This window comes from Typopeltis vanoorti, chromosome 20 (assembly GCF_054136105.1).
Source record: "Typopeltis vanoorti isolate ZY-2024b chromosome 20, IOZ_Tvanoo_1.0, whole genome shotgun sequence".
NCBI classification, from domain to species: domain Eukaryota; kingdom Metazoa; phylum Arthropoda; class Arachnida; order Uropygi; family Thelyphonidae; genus Typopeltis; species Typopeltis vanoorti.
The window spans coordinates 49,864,855-49,891,577 of NC_143568.1; the positions used below are offsets into that span (position 1 = coordinate 49,864,855).

General features: G+C 35.8%; 1 protein-coding gene across 1 annotated transcript in view; it reads right to left on the bottom strand.

The window, feature by feature from the left end:
* Positions 1-26,723, bottom strand: part of lgs (BCL9 domain-containing protein legless) — a 684,040-nt gene that overhangs the window by 457,332 nt on the left and 199,985 nt on the right. The window contains exon 3 of the mRNA XM_090410672.1: positions 25,796-25,890. Coding sequence (XP_090266798.1) covers positions 25,796-25,890 — 95 coding nt within the window. The remainder of the gene's footprint in view (positions 1-25,795; positions 25,891-26,723) is intronic.

Consider the following 26,723-nt stretch of genomic DNA (forward strand, 5'->3'; position numbering starts at 1 on the left):
ATAACAAGGTGTGTTTGCCAATGCTGTTTTTCATTGAAACAATTCTTGATCACATCTAAACACATAAGACGTTATGTACAAGAAAACAATTAGGAAAAAAAAAAGTGCATCTTACAAAGTTAAAAACACGATCATTTCGCTAACAAAAAAAAAAAAAAAAAGTCTACACAACAATCTAAATGCAATTTATATAGGTTATACATGTTAATCCTCTGTAGCAATTTAAAAGCAAAAAATAATACTAGAATAGGAAACAGAACTCAGACAAATTATTAAGGCACTAAATAGTGACTCCGCGAATTGACGAAATCGGGGCATTTCGAATAAAATATGAATGAGGGATAAAGCAGACCAACAGAACTCACACAGGCAAGTCATTATCATCCCTCAATACGAAGGCGTGTGTAAGATGACTGTGGAGTCGAGCAATAAACCCCATCTTCAATTCCCTGCGTAGACTAGGTAGCCATAATTTAATTTCAGACTTGATCTCTATTCAATTTCTTGCATACTGAGACCTGTGGACTTTCCATGTGTGTACCACGTCAGAAATTATTTATTGTACAAACATACGTATCGTAAGACACCAGTGTGAGAAGAACAACAGTGGAGGATTGAAACAAAAGGAAGTGTAGAGCGTATGCGTCACATTAGAATTCCTCTATACAGGCAATCACATGTTCGTAAGGTTAACAACACCACTGCGCTGAAAATAATAATTAAAAATAAAATTAAATACAGCTGAGAATAACAGTTTCCCAAGCTTTAGGGATGGTAAGAGAAATCATTCCGAATAAGGCCTTGGTTCTAGTTTGGGTGATACTTAGGAGGAACAAATATTGTGGGCTTCGGACTCTTTAAGGATTTTATATACGTACTTTGAAATGGATGGATGGTGAGCTGGTGCATTATTAAATACACGTCCTGTAAAAGTCGATTTTCGGTAGACAGAAGTAGAAAGTGAATAACCGATTCCAGTCAGAATGTGTACGTCTAGAAGGTAAATTCTTTTGGGGCTTTTACAATGTAAACTAAATTCGAGGGTATTGATTTAAAAGATAAAAAAAAAAAAAAAGAAAGAAATGAATGGAATGGAATGAAATGGAATTCTGGTTCTGTGTGTGTTTCCGACTTGCAAAATCGTCACAAATAGGGGAGTTTGAGGTCGGTCGAATATCTTGAAGAACGAATACTCGTTCTTCAAGATGTTCTACATAAACGTTAGCTAGGTTAAATGATAGTGGTGAGTCCATCACAGTTCCCATCATTTGTTGGTATAGTTGATCCTTCCACGTGAAGTAATATGTCTAATGGAAATTCTTGGGCTAGAAATTCTATTGTCTCAGTATGACGCTTAGGAAGAGAGGCGATGTCAAAACTCACCATCATATCTGAAGTTTAATACTTTTTATTTTTGCGAGAAATTCTGCGGATATTTTTTTTTTTTTTTTTTTTTTTTAAATCTAAGAAGCTGAGTGGCCAACGAGAGGAAGAAGAAGAAGTTTAGATAGAAATCCTGAGATTTTGTAAGTGAGGTTTGCCTATGGATTCTACAACAGATCTCAGTGGACACTTATGTAATTTGGGGCACTATATATACAGTCGGGTCTCTTTTTATGCGGTAGATAGGTTCCACAGAAAACCGCATATAAAAAATCTCACAAAAAAGACCTAACTTACGTTGAAAAATTAGGGATACGTTCCATAATTTTCTAAAACTGCATAAAACCGAAGCAGTGAATTAAAATAAACTTAGAATCACATAAAAAAAGTTTATAAAAATTTAGGAAAATAAGAATGCCTAAGTTTGTTTTAAAGCTTTATTCATTTAATTTTATTGAAAAGTAACTTTTATTATAACATTTTATCATCAAAATTATCATCGCTATTAGACAATATTCGGCAACGTTTGCGAACTGGTGCAAAATCACTTTCATCACCAGAAGAGATAGTCAGCGCATCAGATTTGTATGGTAAAGGCAATGGTTCTTCACAAACAGAATTAGCTTCACCCTCGTTCTGTGCTGATTTTTTTCTTCTGACAATGTAATCAGTGATTAAACTTTGCGAAGATGATTTCACTAAATTTTATACAGTTCGCGATATCCAAACATACAGTGCTTCAGCTCATGTTGGAATTTAAAGGCTCGTTCAGAATTTGTGTCATTAACAAGAAAATGATATTCCAATTTATTGCACAGTTCAAGGCCTTCTCGAATTATATTTGCAGTGAGGGGGACAGGTTTTTCTTCCGCTTCACTATCGTTTTCTGGATCTTCGACGATATCTAAAGTTAATCGATATCCAATAATATCATCGTCACTTAAGGCATTATCCACAAGCAATTCGTCTACATCGTTCTGGCTAAATGTATCAAAACCTTCTCCACCAATTTCATGTGCCAATGTAATGATTTCAACTGATAATTAGATGTTTGCACATTTTTGCAATAAATCCAGGCCAAGCTGCTTTCCAGCAAGCATTTAAAGTTTGTGGTCTTATTTCAGCGATAGCAGATGCGACATGATTTAAGCAGTCCAAAATAGAAATTTTTTTCCAAACGTCAGTTACTGTTAACGATTCATTTTCTAGTTTATCCAATATAAATTGAAAAGTGTGTTTAACGTAATATTTTTTAAAAATAGCAATTATGCCTTGATCTAATGGCTGAATAATGCTTGTTGTATTGGGTGGAAAAAACACTACCTGCACATTTGGATGTTGTAAATGCGGATGACTTGGTACATTGTCAACAATTAATAAAACTTTAAAATCGAGAGCTTTTTGCTTCATGTGTGTGTGTTTCCACTTCTGGTACAAAGCAATTATTGAACCATTCAGTAAATACAGCAGTTGTTACCCAGGCCTTTGTATTAGCCATCCAATGCACCGGCAGTTGTTTTAGATCTTTGCCTTTTAGAGCACGTGGTCTTAGGAATCGATTTACTAGGAGTTCAATTTACTATTCCACCATCTTCAATAATTTTGGCTAACTTCTCTTGAAACATTTTGGCTGCTTTTTCATCTGCTGCTGCTGCAACCTCATCTGTAATCTTCACGTTATGAAGTGCATTCCTTTTTAAAAACCCGGTTTACCATCATTTGCTAGCCGAAAATTCTTTATCAGCCTGGGAAGCCGAAGTAGACTGCTCAAATTGTTTCATCTGTTCATAAAACCGAAGAGCGTTTTGTTTTATTAATAACTACTTATAGGAATTCTTCTTTGAGTTAATTCTTCAATCAAAATTACGAACGCACGTTCTGTGTTTTCTAATAAAGCATCTCTTGAGTACGATGATAATTTGGCACTTAGTTTTGTGACACAAATGACAGATTTTCTTATTGCGACTTCATTCTTTTTAATTGCTCTTATAGTAGATTCACCTAAATTAAAATGTTTACCAATCGCCGTAGATCCCTCTCCTTTTGCTAAGCGATCTAAAATTGCAATTTTCATTTCCAAAGAAATTGCTTTTCTTTGGTGCTTTTTCTTCTCCATTGGGCCAAATTTAATTACTAATTAATTCATGATCAATTATTAATTAATAATAAAAATCAGTTATATTAACAATTAATTATTAATGAATATATTACAAAATAACCAAGGTGTTTCATGAAAATTTCAGGATTTGTGAAGTGTTTCCGTCGTAGGAAAGGTTTGGGAAACGCTGGATTAACCTATTATCGGAATGGATTCTCCTTCTGTTGACATGCGCAGAAGTGTCGAAAGGTCTCGTATTTGTGAGCGTGCACCGCATAACTTCAAATCCGCATAAAATGAGACCCCGAGTGTATATATATCATATCAGTGATGGCGAATCTATGACACGCGTGTCAGCACTGACACACTTGAGGGTTTTAGGTGACACACCTTGGATGTTGAAAAATATTGGTATTCTGATGAAAAGACTGCGATAAATCGTGTAAGATCGCTCTCAGTTAAGGCGAAGGTAGGTTTGTTCATTAAAAGAACTTTCTACCAGTAGTCAGCAACAGAAAAGTCATTAAATGTAATGTAAGTTTGTAATTTCAGTTTATTAAATTAATTGTATAATATGAATTCATAGATTTTACATCAATGTCCTATTAAATAAATAGCCTAACATGATATGTATAGTCACCATCTATGATTATGTAGTTACATTTATAATGCATGTATGCAAGTGGCACATCGACAACGTCAATATTTAAAAAATAAAAAAAAAAGTTTGACACACCTAGGTAAAAAGGTTCGCCATCACTGGTGTGTGTGTGTGTGTGTGTGTGTGTGTGTGTGTGTGTGTGTGTGTGTGTGTGTGTGTGTGTGTGTGTGTGTGTGTATTTATTTGGGGGGGGGGGGGTAGTTGCTTGAGGAATGCCATTTCATCCAATAACTTGTTACATTTATTAAGCTGACCTTTTAATCTAAGAGATTCCAAATCCTGTGATTTGGATTTTCTTAGATTCCAAATCCTGTGTTCCAAATCTAAGAGAACGGTAGTGTTCCCTTTGTCAGCTATTGTGATTATGTTGTTAATGGGTTTTAAAACGTTCTAGTAATCAATGTATGGAACAGGGAGATGATTGCATTTGGTGAGCAAGCTAACTTGCTGCCGTATCTGCAGCTTTGTTTCCTTCATCTCAACATAGTTTGGTATCTAATCGAGGCACAAGTCCATATGGAGCCTCCACAACTGGGAGGGTGCTGGATATTTTTGTTATACAGACTTCTTACTGCTGGAAGAGATCTTTCTGAGTGCATATCTCTTTACAGGAAAAGCGCACTCCAATATCACTCCTCGAGAAATCAAAGTTTTTCTGGGTGTGTATATGTGTGTGTGTGGTGGTGTGGGGGGGGGGTTACTGTGATCGGTGTTCCTCCATTAAATATTGCAAGAAGGAGTTGCTCTGTTTCTGAGTGGCTGTTTTGACAAGAATGAAGTTTCTTGACAGCTTTTGAGGATCCTTCCAAATTCTTCTAGATAAAGAAGGATGATATTTAGGACGTTCACCTGTTAAATGCATAACATAGCACTTTTGTTGCTGACCGTGATGGTAGCAACATAATAAACTTTAAAAAAAAAAAATTCAAGGCAAAGGAGAGCAACGAAACCGCAGGGAATGTGTGGTTCTTTCTGTTCCAATTCTAAATTAAAAATTTATAGAATATAACCTTGACGACCCGGTGGGACAAGTGGTTAACGTATCTACTCCTCAAACCAACAACACGAGGTCGAATCTTGCGGTGGACATGGGTTTTCTTTCCCTTATGTCGAAGATGAGTTGCATGTTTGGTCGCGATAACAGAATTTCCGGATTATATAACTCTTACCTTACCCCAACGGACCGTACTAATGCACTAGAGACTGGCAACCCATTGTGGGTATGGAACGCGGGGGTCTTCCTGTTCCAATTAATTAATAAAATATAACTGCCACCGAGTGGGACAAATGGTTAACTTATCTACTCCTGAAACCAACAGCCCGAGGTCGAATATTGCGGTGGGCATGGATTTTCTACCTTTATGAATGAGATGAATTTCATTACCCAGTATTAAACTACCACCATACTTATTACAGATCTGCAGTATCTTGAAAAAGTTGGATGTTTGGTCACTAGAACAGGGTTTCCGGATTTTCTAACTCTTACCTTACCCCACAGTACCGTATAAATGCACTAGAGACCAACAGCCTTTTGTGGATATGACACACACACACAAAAACAAACTGGGGAAAACTATGACATATTGAAAAAATTTAATGGCGATTTCAAAATCGGCCTAAAAAAAAACTATCCCTACTTATTTTAATCAGGAGAGGTGTGGTCATACGAATAAGGATTTTACTTTTCTTCAATGCTGCCATTTTAAACAATAAACACATGCAGAGGAGACTGAGAAACTATGTTCAGGATGTACCTGTTCACGATTTGGTATACAGCAGATTTGCTTTGCCCATTGATTTCTCTGAAGGAACGAGACTAAGCCGTATGCTTACATGAAATTTTAGATTACGTACATCCTACAAATGTTACACTCCAAAAGGCAACAACTACTTTCAAAATTATACTGCATTTATCCATTAATAGGTCGTACCTGACAATCACAAAGGGACTTAGAAGTTATACAAAAAGATGTTAATACAGAAATCTCTTTGATCTTCAAAACTGAAAAATTAGCCTATATTTTCGAATAACTATTCGAAATGTTCATAAAGCAAAGAAACATCTCGAATAGTCGTACAGCCAACATATATAGAAATGAAGCTATTTATGAAGGCACATGATCCTCGAAATAATGAAGAAGAATTTCCAATTTTCTAGCCAGAAATTAACAACCATCCCCATCGCCCAATGCTTCAGAAGACCATTTCTTTACAGTGAAATAGGTGAGACCGCTTCTCACCTATTTCACTATGTGCTAATATAAAATTCATCTAAGAAAACTAAATATCATTTGAGAAACCCAGGGATAGCACTATTTTCAAAAATAAGGAATCTAAGATAACGATTAGATCGACTTAAATTTTTTTTCTTCTAAACTTACCTTTAAAACTTGATTAACTTAATCTAGAAAATGTAAAGCAAAAAATTTCAAAATCTCGAAAATATTTTCGTGAATTAAATATTCAAATAAATTACAATGCATGTAACATAAAAATAAAAAGCTGAAGGTCTTTCTCCGTAAAGAATACTGGAATTATCAAAACATTAAAGGAATTGGAAGTCGTTTGCAAGTTTTGGACAAATTTCAACGAAGAATCAAAATATTTACAGAAATTTAGGCTAATTTTTCAGTTTTAAAGACCAAAGGGATTTCAGTATAACAAATAAAGGGGGGGGGGGGAAATCTCATTGAGCACTGGATTTTTTCTATTACCAATGTTTTTCATCTTTTCATTTTGCATCATGTGATATATATATATATTATATATATATATATATATATATATATATATTTTAGGATAACCAAGCAATTTTATATGCTTGGTTATTTTAGCTCCTAATCCCAAGTATGCAAACAATTAAGTTTGCGCCTGAAACAAAGTTCAAGTCTAAAGATGGTACAACACCAGGGCAATTCATTGTAAAGGTGGTTAAAGCTTTGATCACTATTCTTAGTATTTTCCCATAATGTAAAGCACATCTCACTAGAAGATGTATACTGCAATGCATTATGGGTGGGGTCACTACCCAGACCGGTTTCGACCTTTTTTGAGGTCTCCTCAGTGAGTAGCATATAAAATTGCTTGGTTATCCTAATATACAATATACCCAAGTTAAAAATTTATTCCCATATATATATATATATATATATATATATATATATATATATAAAAACACACACACGATGGAGGTTCTGGAAACTCTTTATAAACACCTAGAACAAAAATTAGTTTTATGTCTGTTTATATATCCTAAAAGAAAAAAAAAAAAAAATTACTATTTGGTGAAACATGGGAGTTAAAGGATTTTACGATATGTTCTTTCTGGTGGTTAAATCAGTTGCTTTAATATCAATTTTGTTCTAGGTGTTTATCAGAACTTTCCACCCCCCCCCGCCGTGTGTGTGTGCGTGTGTGTATATAACGAGTTTAGTGTGTGTGTATATATATACTCTATAATATAAAAGGATAAGCCTAAGCCTTTTTTTGTAACGTTTTTGTGTCACGTTTTTTGTCAAGTTATTTGAAACTCAGGAGCTACCCTGAGTGTCGAGTCTTCAAAATTCGAGTCATCAGAATTCAAGGAGAACTGGCCTACCAGTCTGCAACTCGGGGGGTTGAGCGCCATAGGCGCCAGGGGGGGGGGAGGAAATCCCTTTCGAGTTTTCAAAATTCGAGTCATCAGAATTCAGGGAGAACCGGCCTACCAGTTCGTAACTCGGGGGATTTGGCGCCACAGGCGCTGGGGGGGGGGGGGGACTCTTACCCCTTTCGAGTTTTCAAAATTCGAATCATCAGAATTCAAGGAGAACCGGCCTACCAGTCCGCAACTCGGGGGGGGGGGGGACTCTCACCCCTTTCGAGTTTTCAAAATTCGAGTCATCAGAATTCAAGGCGAATTGGCCTACCAGTCCGGTACTGGGAGGGGAGGAACCCCCTTTTCGGGTCATCAGAATTCAAGGAGATCCGGCCTACCAGTCCGGAACTCGGGGGGTGGGGCGTAGGCGTCAGGGATCCCTAGTATACAAGATAAGCCGAAATTTGAAACGTTTTTATGTCACTTTTTTTTTGTCTTGCCGGCTGACCAGCCTGGAACTCGGGGGGGGGGGGGGGAGCTAGTATATATATATAAAAAAATAAGCCGAAATTTGAAATTTTTGTCACTTTTTTTTTTGTCTTACCAGCCCGGAACTTTGGGCGCCAACCCCCCCCCCCCAGTGTGTGTGTGTGTGTGTGTGTGTGTGTGTGTGTGTGTGTGTGTGTGTGTGTGTAACTGTATAGTAAGTAACTAGTAAAATGTCCAAAACTGTAATAACTTTTACAGCAACTATCAAGTTTTGCAGAAGCAGGATTATCCAAGTCACAGATCTCCAAAAGTCCCACTTTCTCAGCTATTTCTCAATTTATATCTTATTCCAATTCTTCGAATTTTATTCACACTTGCTTTTTCAGTTTTTTTTTTTTTTAAATAATTGAGTTAATCTCTCTCTCTATATATATAACCTATCAAGCAACTACTCACTATCATTACGCAGTCCAAAACTTACTTTTGAATTTTTCTGCATGTTTTAGGTTTACTTTATTTTTCATAATTACAATCAGAGTTACTGAAATGGAAAACCAAAAAGCTTCACTTCGACGTTGCAAAATTATTCAAATATAAGTGGGTATTGAGTCCAACATTATTTCAAAGCCGAATAGAGAAACTACAAGAGTTTCACGCCAAATATAGATAGAAACTATAAAAGTTTCGGCGGATCCATGCGTAAGCAAACCTTTCATAACAGGGGCACTCGTAGTAAAGGTGGGTTAAGCTCTGAAGTGAAGCCTTTTGGCTCTCTATTTCAATAATTCTTGGTACCTTTTGTAATGTGACACCTCTTGGCAATTCGCATGGTAAAGTATAACCTCGGCATCAATACAACCTGAGTATTTACAATTTGGGTCTGCCTACTCAACTGATGAGACCTCAAAAAAAGGTCGAAACCGGTTTGGGTAGTGACCCCCCCCCCCCCATAATGTATAACATCACACATCTCTTAGATGTTTTACATTATGGGAAAATACTAAGGATAATGATAAGAGCTTAACTCACCTTTACTACGAGTTGCCCCTGTCATGTTAGGTTTGCTTACGGTTGGATCCGCCAAAACTTTTATAGTTTCTATCTATATTCGGCATGAAACTCTTGCAGTTTCTCTATTCGGCTTTGAAATAATGATGGATTCAATATCCACTTATATTTGAATACAATCAGAATTTTTAAAAAAGTATATAGTCTGTAACTCCATAGACTATAGCCGAAATAATTATGCCGTAAATAGCAGTAACTATCGTTATGTGTGATATTAATATTACAAAGATTATTTTTGATCAAATCCTTTATAGCATTCATTTTTGAATATAATGAGTATTCATAAGGTAAACAAATGAAAGAAAAATAAAATCGAGAGCTATATACGATATCGCCGAACATATGCTAATTTGAGATGAAGAGAAGTGTTGATTCCTCCTCATTTACATTCTTTGGGATACCAACTTAACTCTGAAAACGATCTGAAGTTTTTTTTTTGTTTTTTTAAGTAAAAGTTGGTGGGTATTTTATCTGTGAATGTTTTTAAAATTAAAAAAATAAAGTAGGATTATAAAAACAAAAAAGTTATCTTAATGTGTTATTTCAAATGAAATAAATTGCTACTATTAAGAAAATTTGAACAAGTTTCAAAAAGAAAGATGGGAGGAAAAAACTTTGCCTTTCCTTGAAGAGAATTTCCGCTTTTCTCAACGAACAGCAGAATATCAACGATCACTTAAGATAGTGAAAACGTGAGAGTCACAACAAAGACTAACATTGGTCAATCCAACAACGAAAGATTGCAACACCACACTACGTCTTCGAAGAGTTAGCATTTAAAGCACAAATAAATTATGCACGAAAGGATGGCAGTGATGAAGCTCTTGTTATGGTTCCCCACAAAACTCAGTGGCATGCTGCTTGTTATAGGAATAACTCGCTTCCACTGGATGCAATATTTCCAATCTGGAAGTTGTTCTCACGAGCACGATTTCCATAGTAAACTTGTTGGAGCAAACAATCCTTTGGTGTTTTTTTTAAACTATACTTCTAGTTGACAAGTTGCCAGTTTTGGCGGAACAAAACAGTTCCATGACCTTCAGTCAGAGCGAAAATTCTTGCGAAACCAACCTACTCCGTTCGCCGTAAGAGACGATGCGTGTCCTCGAATTCCTATTCAGTTTCTCCCCGACCCAGTTATTAGTACTCCACTTTCACGAAATGCAGTGAGGACATCGATCAGATCTCTCTCACTCACCCTCCCTAGAAATCCAGGACCAAAGCATGGCAAAATATTCGAATGTACACTTATCAATCTCAATTACAGGTGGAAAAAAATACAGAAAAACAACGAACCATTCTGAAGATAATGAAATGAGGTTCTAGAATTGTTTTGTTTTCTCTAATATCCCAATCTTGACTCCGCGAAGATTACACAACTCATTTACTTAACATGTTAGTACTCAAGTTTCTTTCTGCACTACTTATAGAAATCAATCAATCAGGGAAATGCAGAGAAATTATGGTAATCCAGTATTACCTAACAATAGAACACTGGAGGAACCCAATCACTGAATCCAAAAGAAACATTTTAAAATAACCACACACACACAGTATAAAGGGAGAATAACGTGCCTGTATAGCTACGTACTAGGCAGTTATCACAACTGAACTTGAGCAGCTTTTAGCTTGCCCAATTTTGCCATTAAAATTGTCCACTTGAAATGGCAGATTTTAACAGCTTCTTAAATACCAAATACCATTTAATTTCAACGAAGATTAGTATCATTTCACCAATAAAAACAGTCAATTATATCCGGGGGAGGGATAATCATATCGATAATAATCGATATGACTGAACTTTTTCTTTGTGGTTTCATCTAAAATCAGTTTTCTTCTTCTTCTTCTGTGAAATCACTATAAAGGGAATTACAAAGAGAAAAAATAAAATCGTTAGCAAAACATGAGGCGAAATACTAGTTTAATAACTTCTGGGATTAGAAAAGGATGTTGAAAGCTTTTCCCCACTTGGTTAGACTATAAATTATATATTTAGTTTAATCCTTTATCCAATATCCAAGTGTAAGCAAACAAAGTTTGCACCTGATGAAGTATCTTCGGGACTGGGGCAACTCGTGGCAAACGTGGACTGAGTTCACATCACTTTCCTTAATATCCCATAATGCAAAACACATCTCCTTGCGGACATGTATAATGCTGTGCATTATGGGAAGGGTCACTACTCAGAACGGTTTCGATCCTTTATTGAGGGCTCTTCAGTGGGAGTCAGACCCAGATGTGATACCAAGGTTGAAGCAATGCAGAAGTCATATTTCCATATACGAGTTGCCAAAAGGTGTCACACCGTATTACTAAATTACTCTGGATTAGAGAAGGATGTCGGAAGTTTTTTCCCACTTTGGTTAGACTATAAATTATATATTTAATTTAATCCTTTATCCAAGTGTAAGCAAAACAAAGTTTGCACCTGAAATACCTTCAGGACTGAAGATACTTCAGGTGCAAACTTTGTTTGTTTATACTTGGATAAAGGATTAAACTAAATATATAATTTAATAACTATTATTCTGTTCACTACGGATGATGACAAATAAGCATTAGCAGCGAACTGTCCATATTGAACTATTCACAGTCGATCTTTCTTTGTTTTTGTCAGAACAATCACATCTATAACAAATTTAGGTTACCAAAGCGCTGTATCTAGTGATTTTAAAGAAAACAAATCTGGCTAACTAGCGATTTTATCATGCTTCAATCGTTTTTTTTTTTTTTTTGTTGAAAATTTTGTTTTATCTAATACTGCTTTGCAAATGGTCGGATCGAAACAAAGTGACATTACTTATTAATATCAAATTTCCTTAGACTCTTTCCAGCCCGTGCAGAACGGTTAGAACTAATTATTAGTTCTAACCGTTTTGGCAAACGGTACCGGTAAAACTCTGAATGAAACGAAAATTGAGCCGCACTGACGTCATTACTGGTGCATCCTAAATTTTCAAAATTAAAGTGTATATTAAATTCAATACAGAGTTCAAATGATCCGAATGGAATTAAGAATTTTTGTATCCGAAATGCTAAATTTCAATATAACCCGTCGAGTCAGTCATCAAATAACCTGTGCATGGAGGAGCAAATTAACCTAATAGGTGCTCACCTATTCTGCGAACCGTTATTAAAAACGATAGAAAGTAAAAAGTGATTGCAGACAATCATAAAAGGTCCGTTTGTAAATGTTTCTGTTTAGTCTTGATCATTCCTTCTTTAACCTTACAACTGCGCTGCAAGCAAGCAAGCATAATTTTGTTTCGCCTAATTTTGACAGCGAAATAGGTCTAGAAATTTTAACAGAAATACATATACTAAATACCAAATTTCATTAACATCCAGAGGGGTAGGGAACTGTTATCATTTCAAATTATAGTACCAATGAAAACGGTTATAATGGGGAAAGAGAATTCATCTTTGGGTTTTGAAGCTCAAATCGGTCCCCTGCAGTTATTCATACAACCAAATGAACATCGAATCTGCTGAATTGAAGTTCATTTGGCTATCAAAACTTTATTGAATAATTAATACATGTGACAAATTTAATATATTCGACGAGAGGTTCTGTATGTGAATACACACAAACATGCACATTACAAGTTGGACCACGATTTACAACACTGAGCTATTTTTTGTGTTTAGCAAAATGGGTAACACCGATTATATTCGTTTTCAATCTTGCCGTCCGATTTTTTTTTTTTTTTTATTATTTGCAAATAAACGATTTGCAGGAGCACAAAGGGAAAAAATGAATGTTGTGAATGCATGTATTACAATAACTCCACTCTAAATGCTTCAACTTTCATAAATTTCGATTTAGAATGCACAAGACTATACCCAATTAGTTCGGTTTTGGTTTTAATAAGTTTCTCGCCCCACCCCGCGATAAAACAGATAATTCTGCAGTGGTTGGGTGGAATTCAACGAAATTGAGTATGCAGGATCTCTATAGAAAGGTCAAGTCATTTCAATATTAATTTTAATTCGACCATTTATAGTAGCAGAATTACGTCTCATATGTCTGTAAAACAAAGGGATTAAAGAAATTCGAAGTTCTAAATAAGATGCCCAACTTTTGACACCGTAATCATGTTTTTTTTTTTTGCCAAGTGGCACCATTCGATAGCACACTTTGAACAAATATCATATACTGCTAACAGGCATAATAGGTAAGATAAAAGTTATAAGATCCTGCAAGGCGTATGATTAATTGGTTGTGTTGATATATATTGTGGCGCAGTAGTTTTCTCCAATTAGTGACAGGCAGGCCCGGACTGGTGGCGTGTGCGAAGTGTGCAATATACACAGGCGCCGCAGAAGAAAAGGCGCCTAAAAGATGTCAAGAAATATGAGATAAGAGTTTAAACGAACAACGAATGGTACATATAATTATGAATGTACGTCGTCTTCCGTTCGGGTCCCTTCAGATCTTCCCAGAAACGAACAAATAAATTTTTAAATTGCATCCTGGACCCGATATATCACTGTAATTTTTTATTAAAATTTAAGAAGATATACCTAAACTAGTTCTTTATTTTTTGATGTATCATAAATCAAGTTATGATTAATTGTTGAGTTCCGTGTAAAAAAAAAAATTGTATAAGCAGGACTAATCCGTAGGTAACATTATACTGTAAAGGGTTTTCATTTCTTGTTCGTTTTATTCACACTTTATTCAAAAAAAAAACTTTTTTGGAAAGGCGCCGAACATTAATCGAACACACAAGAAAAATACTAGGCGCCGGCGCTGGTGACAGGTTCAAAAATGTCTGAAAGACTTTCTTCGCTATTATAATCAGTTCGTTTTCATTAGTAAAACGATTCAAAGAGGATAATTTCATTGACTTCAATTAGATCATTTCATACCTGCAACATTAGGTAAAACAAAAATTCTGTCTTTAGTGTATGAAGCGATTAATCCTTGTAATAATAATGTCAATACACAAGAATATATGAAACTTTTTTTATGATGTCTATGATAAGTTACAATGTCTGAAAGACTTTCTTCGTTATTATAATCAGTTCGTTTTCATTAGTAAAACGATTCAAAGAGGATAATTTCATTGACTTCAATTAGATCATTTCATACCTGCAACATTAGGTAAAACAAAAATTCTCTCTTTAGTGTATGAAGCGATTAATCGTTGTAATAATAATGTCATTACACAAGAATATATGAAACTTTTTTTATGATGTCTATGATAAGTTACTTGACTCATGCACTAAAAACGTATAATTTTATTTCATTTAAGACCACTACAAATGGTCAACTGGAACAAAATGTGAAATGGTTCGATAAAGATTAATAGCGATTGTAAATCTAATAGCAAATTTTTACCGATGCGTAATTGCTGTCAATCGAAACGTTTTGTCAATAAAAATAAAACAAAAATCGAATGTGCATTTTAACTTAAACTTCACTAGCCAAACCGGAAATGTGGCATTGTAAAATTTGGACTCTTTGTGTCTCCAAAAACTGAGATTGACGTTTTCAATGTTCAGTCCATAATTTCAATGGGAAACTATGGATGTTTTGAACCAAGTCCATGAGGCTATTTATACCATGTTTGTAAATTGCTTGTGTTCTCTTCTGGCCAGTTTCTTTTGAAAGGTGAAAAACCTTTCCATCTCCATAGAGACGACTAACTCAGATTCAAATGATCAACGAACAGAAGGGCGTTTACCAACATAATATGCAGTGTAACAGAATATAATATATTAGTGTAATATCCATTAAAACTAATATGGTTTCGTTTATTCGAATGCTTTTGACTTTTTCCAAGAAAGGAAAAGCAGTAGGCCCAGATTAAATGATTGAAACAATGCGCATCGTAATTTTCTTCTGCGTACAAAGGTGTGAAAAAAGTCATTAAAATTACCAAACAGGATAATATGTAAATTAGATGATCACCTCCTCGCTTATTGGTGGCCTAAAGTGGCTTGAAAAAGTTCCATGTTTGGTCTCTAGAGCAGCGTTTCCGGAGTATGTAAAAAATGAATAATATATATATATATAATGATAAGCCTTTTTATGTCGCGTTTTTTGAAACGTTTTGAAACACAGGGGCTACCCTGAGTGTGGAGTCTTCAAAATTCAAGGTGAACCGACCGGCCTACCAGTTCAGAACTCGGGGGGGGGGAGATACCCTTTCGAGTCTTCAAAATTCGAGTCATCAGAATTCAAGAAGAACTGGCCTACCAGTCCGGAATTCGGGGGCCGTATGCGCCAGGGGCACGGATCCTCCCCTTTTTAAAGTCCGGAATACGGGGGGGGGGGGGGGGGGCGTAGCCCCCGCCAGTATAAATGTACTATAGATTTACAAATAAACCTTCCTGGAATGGTAAAAAAAAAACCACTGCAACAATAGTTCATTATGAATTATGAGTTCATTAAGTACTTCACTCGATGAAACTCTACATTCCCTTAACTTTACTACTCTTCTTGTGGAACTTGCTGAGGGATATTGCAAATAACTTGAAAGAATTTCAGCAATCAAGAACACGTTTCATCAATACAGAATAATTACTCCAGATTGAATATGCTGTAAAACATAACATTTGAAATGAATCATTTTACTACATTTTTCTTGTACTTTCAACATGTTTCTACTTCTGATATCCCTGAACCGTTTCTTTATTTTAAATAGTGGCGTCAGGAAAACGCCACACAAGCACATCTGAAACTGGTGCACGATGGCTCAGAAGAAATTCTTACCATAGATTTATCGAATATATTTCTAGCGTCAATGCATCTGAATGCTCTAATGAAACCTAACCAGTGGCAAACTACAAAAATAGAGCTTCCGCCTTTGGCTTTCAACGCGTCCATCACTGACCAAAGGTTAATCGGCAGAGCAGCCAACACAACCTTACAAGCTGATTAAATTAGGATATCCCGCGGCATTTACTAAGAAACTAGCCAAGTTGTTGGCAAGGTAAGTCAAACTGCTAAACACGAGTCAGTAGGGGAGAAGAATGGAAGACGGAGGGGAGAGTGTAACAATCTCACGGCCAGGATACTTAACATGCCGCGCAGAAACCTGCCTCTAGCAACACTGCGTATATGGCCAAGCGGCCCATACAAGTAGTCAGTGCACGCTTTACGTGGTCCACGTTGTATGTATGTGCGCGCGAGAAAAGTTAGCAGACGGACGTGAGAAGGATGTAGCAACGTCAGAAGGCATAACTATCATCACGAGTAATCGAAAAAACCAAAACGGCTGCAACAATACACAACACTAATACTACCTTAACTGGTATCAGATATCAACTAACCTAGCAATCAGGTCAGATCTCTTCCAGAATCACAGCGAACAATTAGTTGTGTTAACTCTTAAAACAATGGATTTTATGTTTATAAAGGTAGTGAAATAAAACCGTTATATTAAATATGCAAAGCACCATTTACCAGTCTTTCCCCCCCACCCCCAATAAAAAAGGCACAGAGAGGAAAATGAATATTTGCATTGCAAACCAGAACGGCCTGGCAGCGATTCTCTTTTATTCCTTTTCCCTCTATAACTGTCATTGTCCACGTTGCATTATGAAAGTAAGAAGATATCTGTATCTTATTTTTCTAGAATACAAGAAATTCGCGTGCCTCAGGGAAATTTCGAATGACTTTAATTGCAATAAATTTACTATATCAAAAATACATTTATATCCAATACTTCGTTCAAAAACTGTCACCCGTTCTGTTCATACAATGAACCCCATTCGTCTTGTTCTTGATACACGTTACTGGTTTCAAATAATGGAACCTTTCAAGTTTTAATTTTTTTTAAATTACTAACCTGAACACTGTTTCGAATATTACTGACTTAAATAAAAAAAAGTAAACAAAATAAAATGGAATAATAATAAAAAAAGAGAAAGAAATCAACCAACAACACTAGACGAAGCCCTTTGATCGGAAAGACCTGGGTTCGATTCCTGTCCGTGATGTGAGGAACCTTTATCTGGTATCTTTCGCCGAAAGGTGACTTAGCCGGTCGTATATCTAGGGGACGAAAAACCCGAAAACTCGAGTTTTTCGTCCCCTAGAACAAGCAAAGAGGCTTCGTGAACACACGGATTATAGTCAGGAATACTTAAGACCCATAGCTGACGAATCAGGCCCGAGACCCGATAAAATAAGGGGGGATTCACGGAACTCAACGGCCGTGAGTCCCTTTTACGGGAATCACGTTGTATCATCATGCAAAATAAACCCTGCACACACTTTGAGGAAATTTATCAGAGGATAAAATTATTTCTTTATTGGTTCACTAATGATTTCTTCAATGGTGAATAAATAAAGAAAAAAGTATGGGAAAATATTCACAGGAAGTCAGAAATTTTATAAACTTAATCAAAGTAATGGTATCTTGCATATACTGAAGATACATATTAAGAAACAACAACAATGGCGAAAATAAATATCAGAATATCTTATGCCACCGTTAGTATCTGAGAACCAGTAGCAGGTGCACTACAAAATGGAAGCTGACCATTTAGTCTGCTTTTTATTAATATTAATATTCAATTTCAAATTTCTGCAATCGAGATTCAGGAATTAGGAACCTCATTAGAAATTCCAAAATTATCAACAGGATTACAAAATAACACGTAGGTTACTATTTATAAAATTTAAATACAGATTCAGTTTTCATCATTATTAACACATGTTATTTCGTAATCCTGTTCATATTTTGGAGTTCTGGAAGCAGTAGTTGAATTCCTTTATCATCAAGAATTTCTAATTCCTGAGATTCAGGATTTCAGGAATTAATAATCAATTAAAATAACAATATATATATATAGTTGACCCTTGAAGAACATAGGTTTTGAACTGCACGGATTCACTGATACGCGTGTTTTTTTAATAGAAAACAAAACTACAACAACAACAAAAAAACACGCGTATCAGTGAATCCGTGCAGTAATATTAATTTTTTTTTTAGAGATTTCGACATTTTGAAAAAACTCGCAGAATGTTAGCTATTGTCATCAATGAATACCTAACATTTCCTGATTTATAGACTAGTATCTATATATACAGAGCGATACTAGTCTATTTTATAATTTAATACCATAAAATATACACAAATCTATTATATAAAAAAAATGAAAATTTATCAAAACTTAAGCACACAAACACTTACAGACCATACATGGCCATTCACAGTAAGAGAAATATAAACAAATTTAAAGATGCAGTATTAAATCAAAACTGCATAAAATGACTGTTATTAATTAGTTACAATAATAATTAGCAGAAAATAAATTATTACGATTCATTCATTAATGTATGGGCTAGACTACCGCGTAGCAATCGTATCGATTGCACTAGGCTTCCAAAAGGCTGCTTTTTCGTTATCAAGGCATGAATCGTTATTCCTATAAATAAATATGAATAATTTATTTAAGTTAAGGGATATTGCATCCCATATTGTTTCTTAGCCGAATATAGAAACTATATAAAGTTTGGCGATTCCAAGCGTAAGCAAATACCTGGATAGTGCAGCACCTGACCCATTTGGTAGTGCAAACTAAGGCAACTCATAGTAAGGGTGGGGCAAGTTCCGATCACTATTTTTGGTATTTACCCATAATGTGAACTTAGCTCCTAGGAGCTGTATTACTGTTCTACATTATGAGGGAAGGTCATAATGTAGAACAGTAATACGTTCTGAAACCCGTCTGGGTTTCATAAGGTTGAAACTACTTATGAAACCCGTCTGGGTTTCATAAGGTTGAAACCCAGACGGGTTTCAACCTTATGAATAAGTGAAACGGGTTCTAAAAATAAGACGATCTCGAGAGATCGCCCAACTCCGCGTTGTTCCACTCAATGACAGGCTCATCCCGTCACCGAGAAGAACTTCTCAGCATTGGCTCTACCCAGTGGTAGGCTCACCCCCCCCCCCCCCACCAAGCATAGCCTTATCTCAGCGGTGGTCTCACTCAGAGACAGGCAAAAATCTACATCCAAGTGGAGCCTCTCAAAACCAGATCCGCCCCACACCGGTTTCCACTCTCATTGGGGTCTCATCAGTGAGTAGGTAGACCTAGTTAATACCAAGTTTGTAGCGAACAGAACTTACATTCCTTCAATGAGAATTGCCAAGAAGGTGTCCTAATAAATTATTAATTATATGAAGAGCCAAAGGTTTCAATTCGGCGACATGAACTTATTTAAGTTAAGGGATATTACATCCCATATTGTTTCTTAGCCGAATATAGAAACTATATAAAGTTTGGCGATTCCAAGCGTAAGCAAATACCTGGATAGTGCAGCACCTGACCCATTTGGTAGTGCAAGCTGAGGCAACTCATAGTAAGGGTGGAGCAAGCTCCGATCACTATTTTTGGTATTTACCCATAATGTGAACTTAGCTCCTAGGAGCTGTATTACTGTTCTACATTATGAGAGAAGGTCACTGCCCAGAGCGGTTTCAACCTTTATTGAGGTCTCACTGATGAGACCCCAATGAGGGTGGAAACCGGTGCGGGATGGATCTGGTTTTGAGAGGCTCCACTTGGAGATAGGTTTTTGCCTGTCTCTGAGTGGGGCCACCGCTGAGATTATGGCTCTGCTTGGTGATGTGAGCCAATGCTGAGAAGTTCTTCTCGGTGACGGGGTGAGCCTGTCATCGAGTGGAACAACGCTGAGTTGGGCGATCTTTCGGGTTCGTCTTATTTTTAGAGCCCGCTTCACCTATACATGAAGGTCACTACCCGTCCGGGTAGTGACCTTCATGTATAGGTGAAGTGACCTTCTCTCATAATGTAGAACAGTAATACAGCTCCTAGGAGCTAAGTTCACATTATGGGTAAACACCAAGAATAGTGATCGGAGCTTGCTCCACCCTTACTATGAGTTGCCTCAGTTTGCACTACCAAATGGGTCAGGTGCTGCACTATCCGAGTATTTCTAGGAATCGCCGAACTTTATATAGTTTCTATATTCGGCATGAAACTCTTTGAGTTTCTTATTCGGCTAAGAAACAATATGGGATGTAATATCCCTTAACTTAAATCAATTCATGTGGCCGAATTGAAGCGTTTGGCTCTTCATATAATTAGTAATGAATAATTTATTTTTCACATTATCTTCTTCATTTTTGATGTCTAATATTAGTAATACGTATAACATCTACAGTGTTATCATATAAGACAATATTGATGTAGGTACTGACAGGCATACGATTCATTTTGTAAACAGACGACGTAAACTTAGGATATCAATAAATACAGTGAATATACACTGTATTTACCAAAACGAAAATAAATTATTCATATTTATTTACAGGTATAACGATTCATGCCTTAATAACGAAAAAGCAGCAATACGATTGCCTTTTGGTAGCCTATATTTATTCACGTGAAATAAATACATGAAAATACATTTAGAGTACAGTAAATGTATTTTCACTTCCTTATGATTTTCTTTAATAACATTTTCTTTTTTCTAGCTTACTTTATTGTAAGAATACAGTATATATAATATATACACACCATACAAAATATGGGTTAATTGACTGTTTATGTTATCGGTAAGGCTTCCGAGCAACAGGACTCTATCCGTATTGCACATGTAATTAGGGGAAATACTCTTCAGCACGCATGTACGTCAAATTGTTTACAGTAAACGAAGACAATTGAAATTGTCTTCGTTTTCTGCCAGAAAAGCGCATTAAAAATCATAAGTGTGTTAATCTCAAGCTGAGCACTTTATTTTCTGATGATTTACATGTAATATGTAATGCTTTTTTATGTAAAAAATTTACTTTTATAGTAATGGCCACTTAGAAGGCTTTTGCGATATGGTTGAAAACGAAATTAGTAAATTAATTGATGGGAAAATAGGTTTAAATGAGGAGGAACTGGTACAATTAATAGATGACGTCGAAATGAATAAAGTTCTGCCGAAGATTCTGATTTTGATGAATCCGTTAAAGAATTCAGTTTAAAGAAATTAGCAGAAGTTATTTTACGGATGATGATCCCTCAATGGAGCGCTCCGGAAAATTCACAAGATAATTGGATATTTGTTTAGCAACATATCATGAACTTAATAAAAAAAAAATTGCAGAAAAGTGGTAAGTAAGGTTTTATTACTGACTTCTTGATAATTAAACCAGCCGAAGTATGCAATGAGAATTATATAAATGATGAGTATTTGACTCCATGGGGTCTTGGGTAGTAGTAGTAGTAGTAATAATAATGTCCAAGAGATTTCAAATAATGATGACGTCTGGCCACTCGTAAATAAAGAACATCTACGAAATGTTAGTTTTGAAGACAGTGATGACGATGAAAGTATACACTTTATTTTGCCTAAAACATCTGTGTATTATGTGCAATACAAATTTTAATTTTATGAGTTTATGCTATGTATTTGTTTCATAGTTTATATGTTTTCTTAACTTACATGAATTACCTGATTAAATAAAAAAATATTTTTGTTGAGTATGTCATTGTTGTTTATATATATATATATATATATATATATATATATATTTATTTATTTATTTATTTAAAAAAAAAAGATTTCGGAACCTCACCCTACGTTTTCTATGTGATCTGAGTCTAGCATAACGCGGCATTTCTATGGAACCTAACATCTGCGTTATACGAGGGTTACCTTATATTTAATTTAAGTTTAGTTTTTGGGGAGTCTAAAGTTATACGCGGATTTTCGAACAATGAGAGAGAGAGAGAGAGAGGGGGGGGGGGTCGGAGCCTCTAACCCCAGCGTTGTTTAAGGATCAACTGTAATGTGATTAAAGGAACAAGCAGGTTAACCATGTAATGAGTTTTAATCATCACAATAAAAATACGCGTTTGCTCCTAGTAGCATTTGAAAAATTGATAAGGAAATTCATTTGTGTAATATAAAAATGTATCAAAATATTAAAAAGTAAAATAGTGTTGCAGAATATACAGGTAATGCATCTGGAGCCTCATGGAGTATCTTTACCTGACTATTAACTGATAAGAAGCGAAGCCGAATTTGATACCGTACAGTTAGAGTATCTAACAAAAAACTGTGGAAACAACCAATTTCGAAATTAACAAAATCAAATGAAAACCAAATTTCAAACATGTTAATTGGTAGTACTGGAAGAATTAGAGAAATAGCACATGCGATACTGCAAATAAGGCCGGAACGCGTAAATTAAATGTTCCAACCGGTAATGATAGTTATCAGAAATTGTTGAATGATGGTGTTTAGGAGGAGTAGTGGAATTCTGTAAAAGCGAATCACAGACAGACTCACATTTACAGGGGTTTGGTGACACGATTCTAAATTATCGCAGAAAAGGTTTAACCTGAGCAGATGCACCGAGAAAATACCTGTGTATGCTGAGTACTAAATTGATATACCTGGAGAGTATGTCCCTCTCATTAGTTGAACTCATTAGTTGTAATAGCCAACATATCCACTTAGAAAATTAATCGTGGTTTTCTTCTTGCAGGGAAAAGAGATTTGAAAAACAAAGCATGATATGAACATGCAAGAGAAAAACCAAAGGTCAGGATTGTTGATTGACACATAGAATGTGTGTGAGCGCACGCGAGTATGCAAACGACGATGAAAATTTTGCACTTTAATGTCCAACAATAGGTTACGTCAGGGCTGTCCACCTTAGGTAATCCGAGGGCCGCATTTAAAGAAAAAAAAAAAAAAAAACATTATCCGAAGGCAGCATCACAATGTGTATCTGATAATTTGGTGAGCAGCAGCGACGCAACCTCGATAGCTGAACAAACGAACAACACTAATTACGCACAAATGGCGCGCTCACGTTCCCCGTGAGCGCCCGGAATATGCGCGTTGGAACAAAACAGTGTAAGAACGCTTCTTTGACACATCTAATATTTGAAAACACGTGGGTATATAGTGATGTAAAAACACCAAATAAAATTACCAACATCGAGATTATCGATTAGTAATAGAATTAAAATATCTAATACGCATTCGATTCAAATTGTTATTTTATTTTTTCGCTCGTTTGTACAGCCCTGGGTTACGTAATGAACAATTGCACTTATCCGACGGCAGCGCTATGAGAGACTATCTGGAGCATATCAAAATGAGATAAAATTTTTATTTCCAATTTATAACAGAACTACAGACGAATATGGCCGCTTTTAACTCATAAGCTAAAGAAAACCAGGAAAAATACACAGTTTTACTTCAACTATTCAATATAAAAAAATGTCATTATAAGGAGGCAATTATTATCGAAAATCCTTCTGAACAACGAAAAGATATTGACGCTTTCACAAAAAAAGTGAACACGGTTAATTTAATGGACCACATAACGAACAATTACACTTATCAGATAGCTTCTTGTCCACGGCACTATCTCAGCACGACCATGTGGCCTTCAGCAGCGATGCAATACATGCGCGGTCAAAAACGCCAATAACTACCGACAGGCAAAGCACATACATAACCAGTTTCCCAAACAGGTATCAAGTGCTTTGTGTTGCATACCTTTCGCTTGCGGTTAGCTGAGAGGCAAGGTGGCACAGGTCATCACGCATGACACATCCGGCTCGAGAATGACCACCTCCACCCTCCCCAATCCTTACCGAAGCACAACAGTATAAAGAAATAGCCACGTCAAATATAAGAGGGAACGACGGCGACGGGAAGATACCTGTCAACGACACACACACACAGAGGGGAGGAGGTAATGAGTCGGTGAACCTGGCTATCCCACGCCGCAATCCAGCTCTTAGAACTAACCTTCGATAGCAGCAAAGGCCCTCGAATGTTTGCGGAGGCAAGCTGCCGACCTTCTCGGCGAAACATTCTTCTCACACAAAAATCAATGTGTCCAATGGGAATCAATAAGTATTCAGTGAAGCCTCCTCATCGAACAGAGCGGAAACCTCTAAGGCACTTGATGTGCAGACCTGGCCGATGGTCGTCGAATGAGCTTGATGAAGAAAGAGGGTACTACATGATCTCAATAACGAGCCTTGTCGAATTATTGATGCCATTCTTTATCAGATCAGGCAGTGCCGAAACTTCAAATTATACAGTTAAGGTAGCACAAACAGTTTTTACACTAGAGATCGGTGCGAGATATAAGAAAGAGCAGTGGGATGGCATAAAAGCTTTGATCGCTAATTCTTCACTTAAAGCGCGGAGAAAAGATCAAGCAGCTGAAATCAACAAACTAACACTTCTAAACAAGATTTTCTACAAACACAACGAATGTCATTTTAAATTATTTCGTAACTTTTTTTTTTTTTTTTTTTTTGTACAATTAAGGGAAAGATCTCAAAGACAAGATGTGAATGCAAACGTCTCAGAAAACAAAAATTCGTGAAACAATGACCAAGATCTTTAGGTGTTCTTCGTCAATGCTGTGACTGAATGTAAACTGGGTGTACCATGGTGTTGACAATTCCATTTGTCGCGGCTTCCTCCTATTGGACAACATTGTGGGTGGATGAAATCTGGTTTTGGAGATTCACTACAATTTATAGAACAAATTAAATTTTGATGCAAAATAAAAAATAAAGTTAATTTATATATGGGCAAATTACAAGACAGCGGTATGTTTATATTTGCTATACAACAAAAACGAAATCTGTATTGAAAACTCGCATCGAACATTTTAAACAACACCTGGGTCAAAATATTTCGCCTCTTTGGATTACATTGTTTGCATACGTTGCCATATTTAGGATTAAAATGTTCTACTATGCGTAAGGATCGTTATTTGTAAAATCAGTGCACTGGTAAAAAAAAGCAACTAAAGTAGAGGAGTAACTCAAACACATTAACACAAATATATTTTTGACTATGGAAATAAGCAATTTCACAAAAATAAATAATAACTAAGTCAAAATTTTTGCCGGTTCAGATTACAGTATTGTATTACTTGCAACATTTTATGTACTTATGCACGAGTAAGTTATTTGTAATATCAATGCGAATATTTTTCAACTCTAGCAATAAAATTTTTTAGAAAGATAAATGAAATCCGAAGCTACAGTAAACCACGGAAAGTTGTATGATTTCCGTAAGCCAATAAAAATAATACGTGATATAATTTATACTGTTATACGATTTCAAATGGCTAAAATTGCACATTACTAGGGATATTTTTTTTTTTTTTTTTTTTTTTTTTGTAAACACACTACTACTAGAAATCCTACAATAATGGTAACACTTGAAAACAAAACCAGCAAAGAAAGATCAGAGAATGGAACTATTGCTGATTTTGTCACACATACACCGAATATGAGATTAATTAACAGAAAACAGGTTTGATTTAATTTATCAAACTATAAAAAATGGACAGTGCCAAACTCTGGAATTTGAATGGTTATAAATATACCTTTAAAAAGATTAGATTTATTTATATATTATTTAACTAAAAACAACGTTATCTTCTGTAAATCATCCTCCTGTATGCATTGTGGAAACTATAAAAACAATCACACACACAGACAGAGAGAGAGAGAGAGAGGGAGAGAGAGAGAGAGAGAGAGAATCACTTACAGAATGTCTTTCTTTCCTGTCAAGTACCTTAAAGTGCGTGCACAGATATCCGCAATAACAACACTTTCAGTGGCTAGCAATGCGTCTTCTAATTCCTAGAACGACAAGCAAAATATATTAAAAAATGATGATGCTCATAGCAACGTAATAAATTAATCAATTTGATATATCTGTTTTTATTTTCTTTTATATGAATTCCACCAAAGTTGGTAGCTCATGTTAAATTTATCATGTGGGAAGGCGAAGGGTTACAAAATACAGGAACCTGAGTTATGGGACAAAATATGGAACTTTTCTTCAAATACAATTCGAGCTTCCCGTAAGCAACATGTAGGGCTCATGCAGAGCAGTAAAATCATTTACTATTAATTATAATGAAGAGTCAAAGGCTTCAATTCGGCGACATGAACCTTTGCACTATCCAGGTATTTGCTTACGCTTGGAATCGCCGAACTTTATATAGTTTCTATATTCGGCATGGAACTCTTTGAGTTTCTTATTCGGCTAAGAAACAATATGGGATATAATATCCCTTAACTTAAATATGATCATTTACTATCATTAAATGAATTCTAAACTTAACGTCTCCATTACACACACACACACACACACACACAAATAAATAAAATAAAGTAAATCAATATTGTACTAATTTTCCAGATTGTTCAATCATACTGCTAATGAGTATGTACTTCGTCCACAAGTGTATGTGTGTGCGTGGGGTGGGGTGGGGGAGAAAACTTCTCCAATTTATGCAAAGCTGGAGCGCTGTTCTTTGTATTATTGGCATTGTACATCTTAATTTTTCGAGTCAGTGCCACATAGAAAGAATTGCTGCATCAGTCTAGTTACATAACATTCTACATCAATTAATTCTGTTGCAACCCTCTCTTACTGTCCTTTCCATAGAATTCATACCTTTCATTCC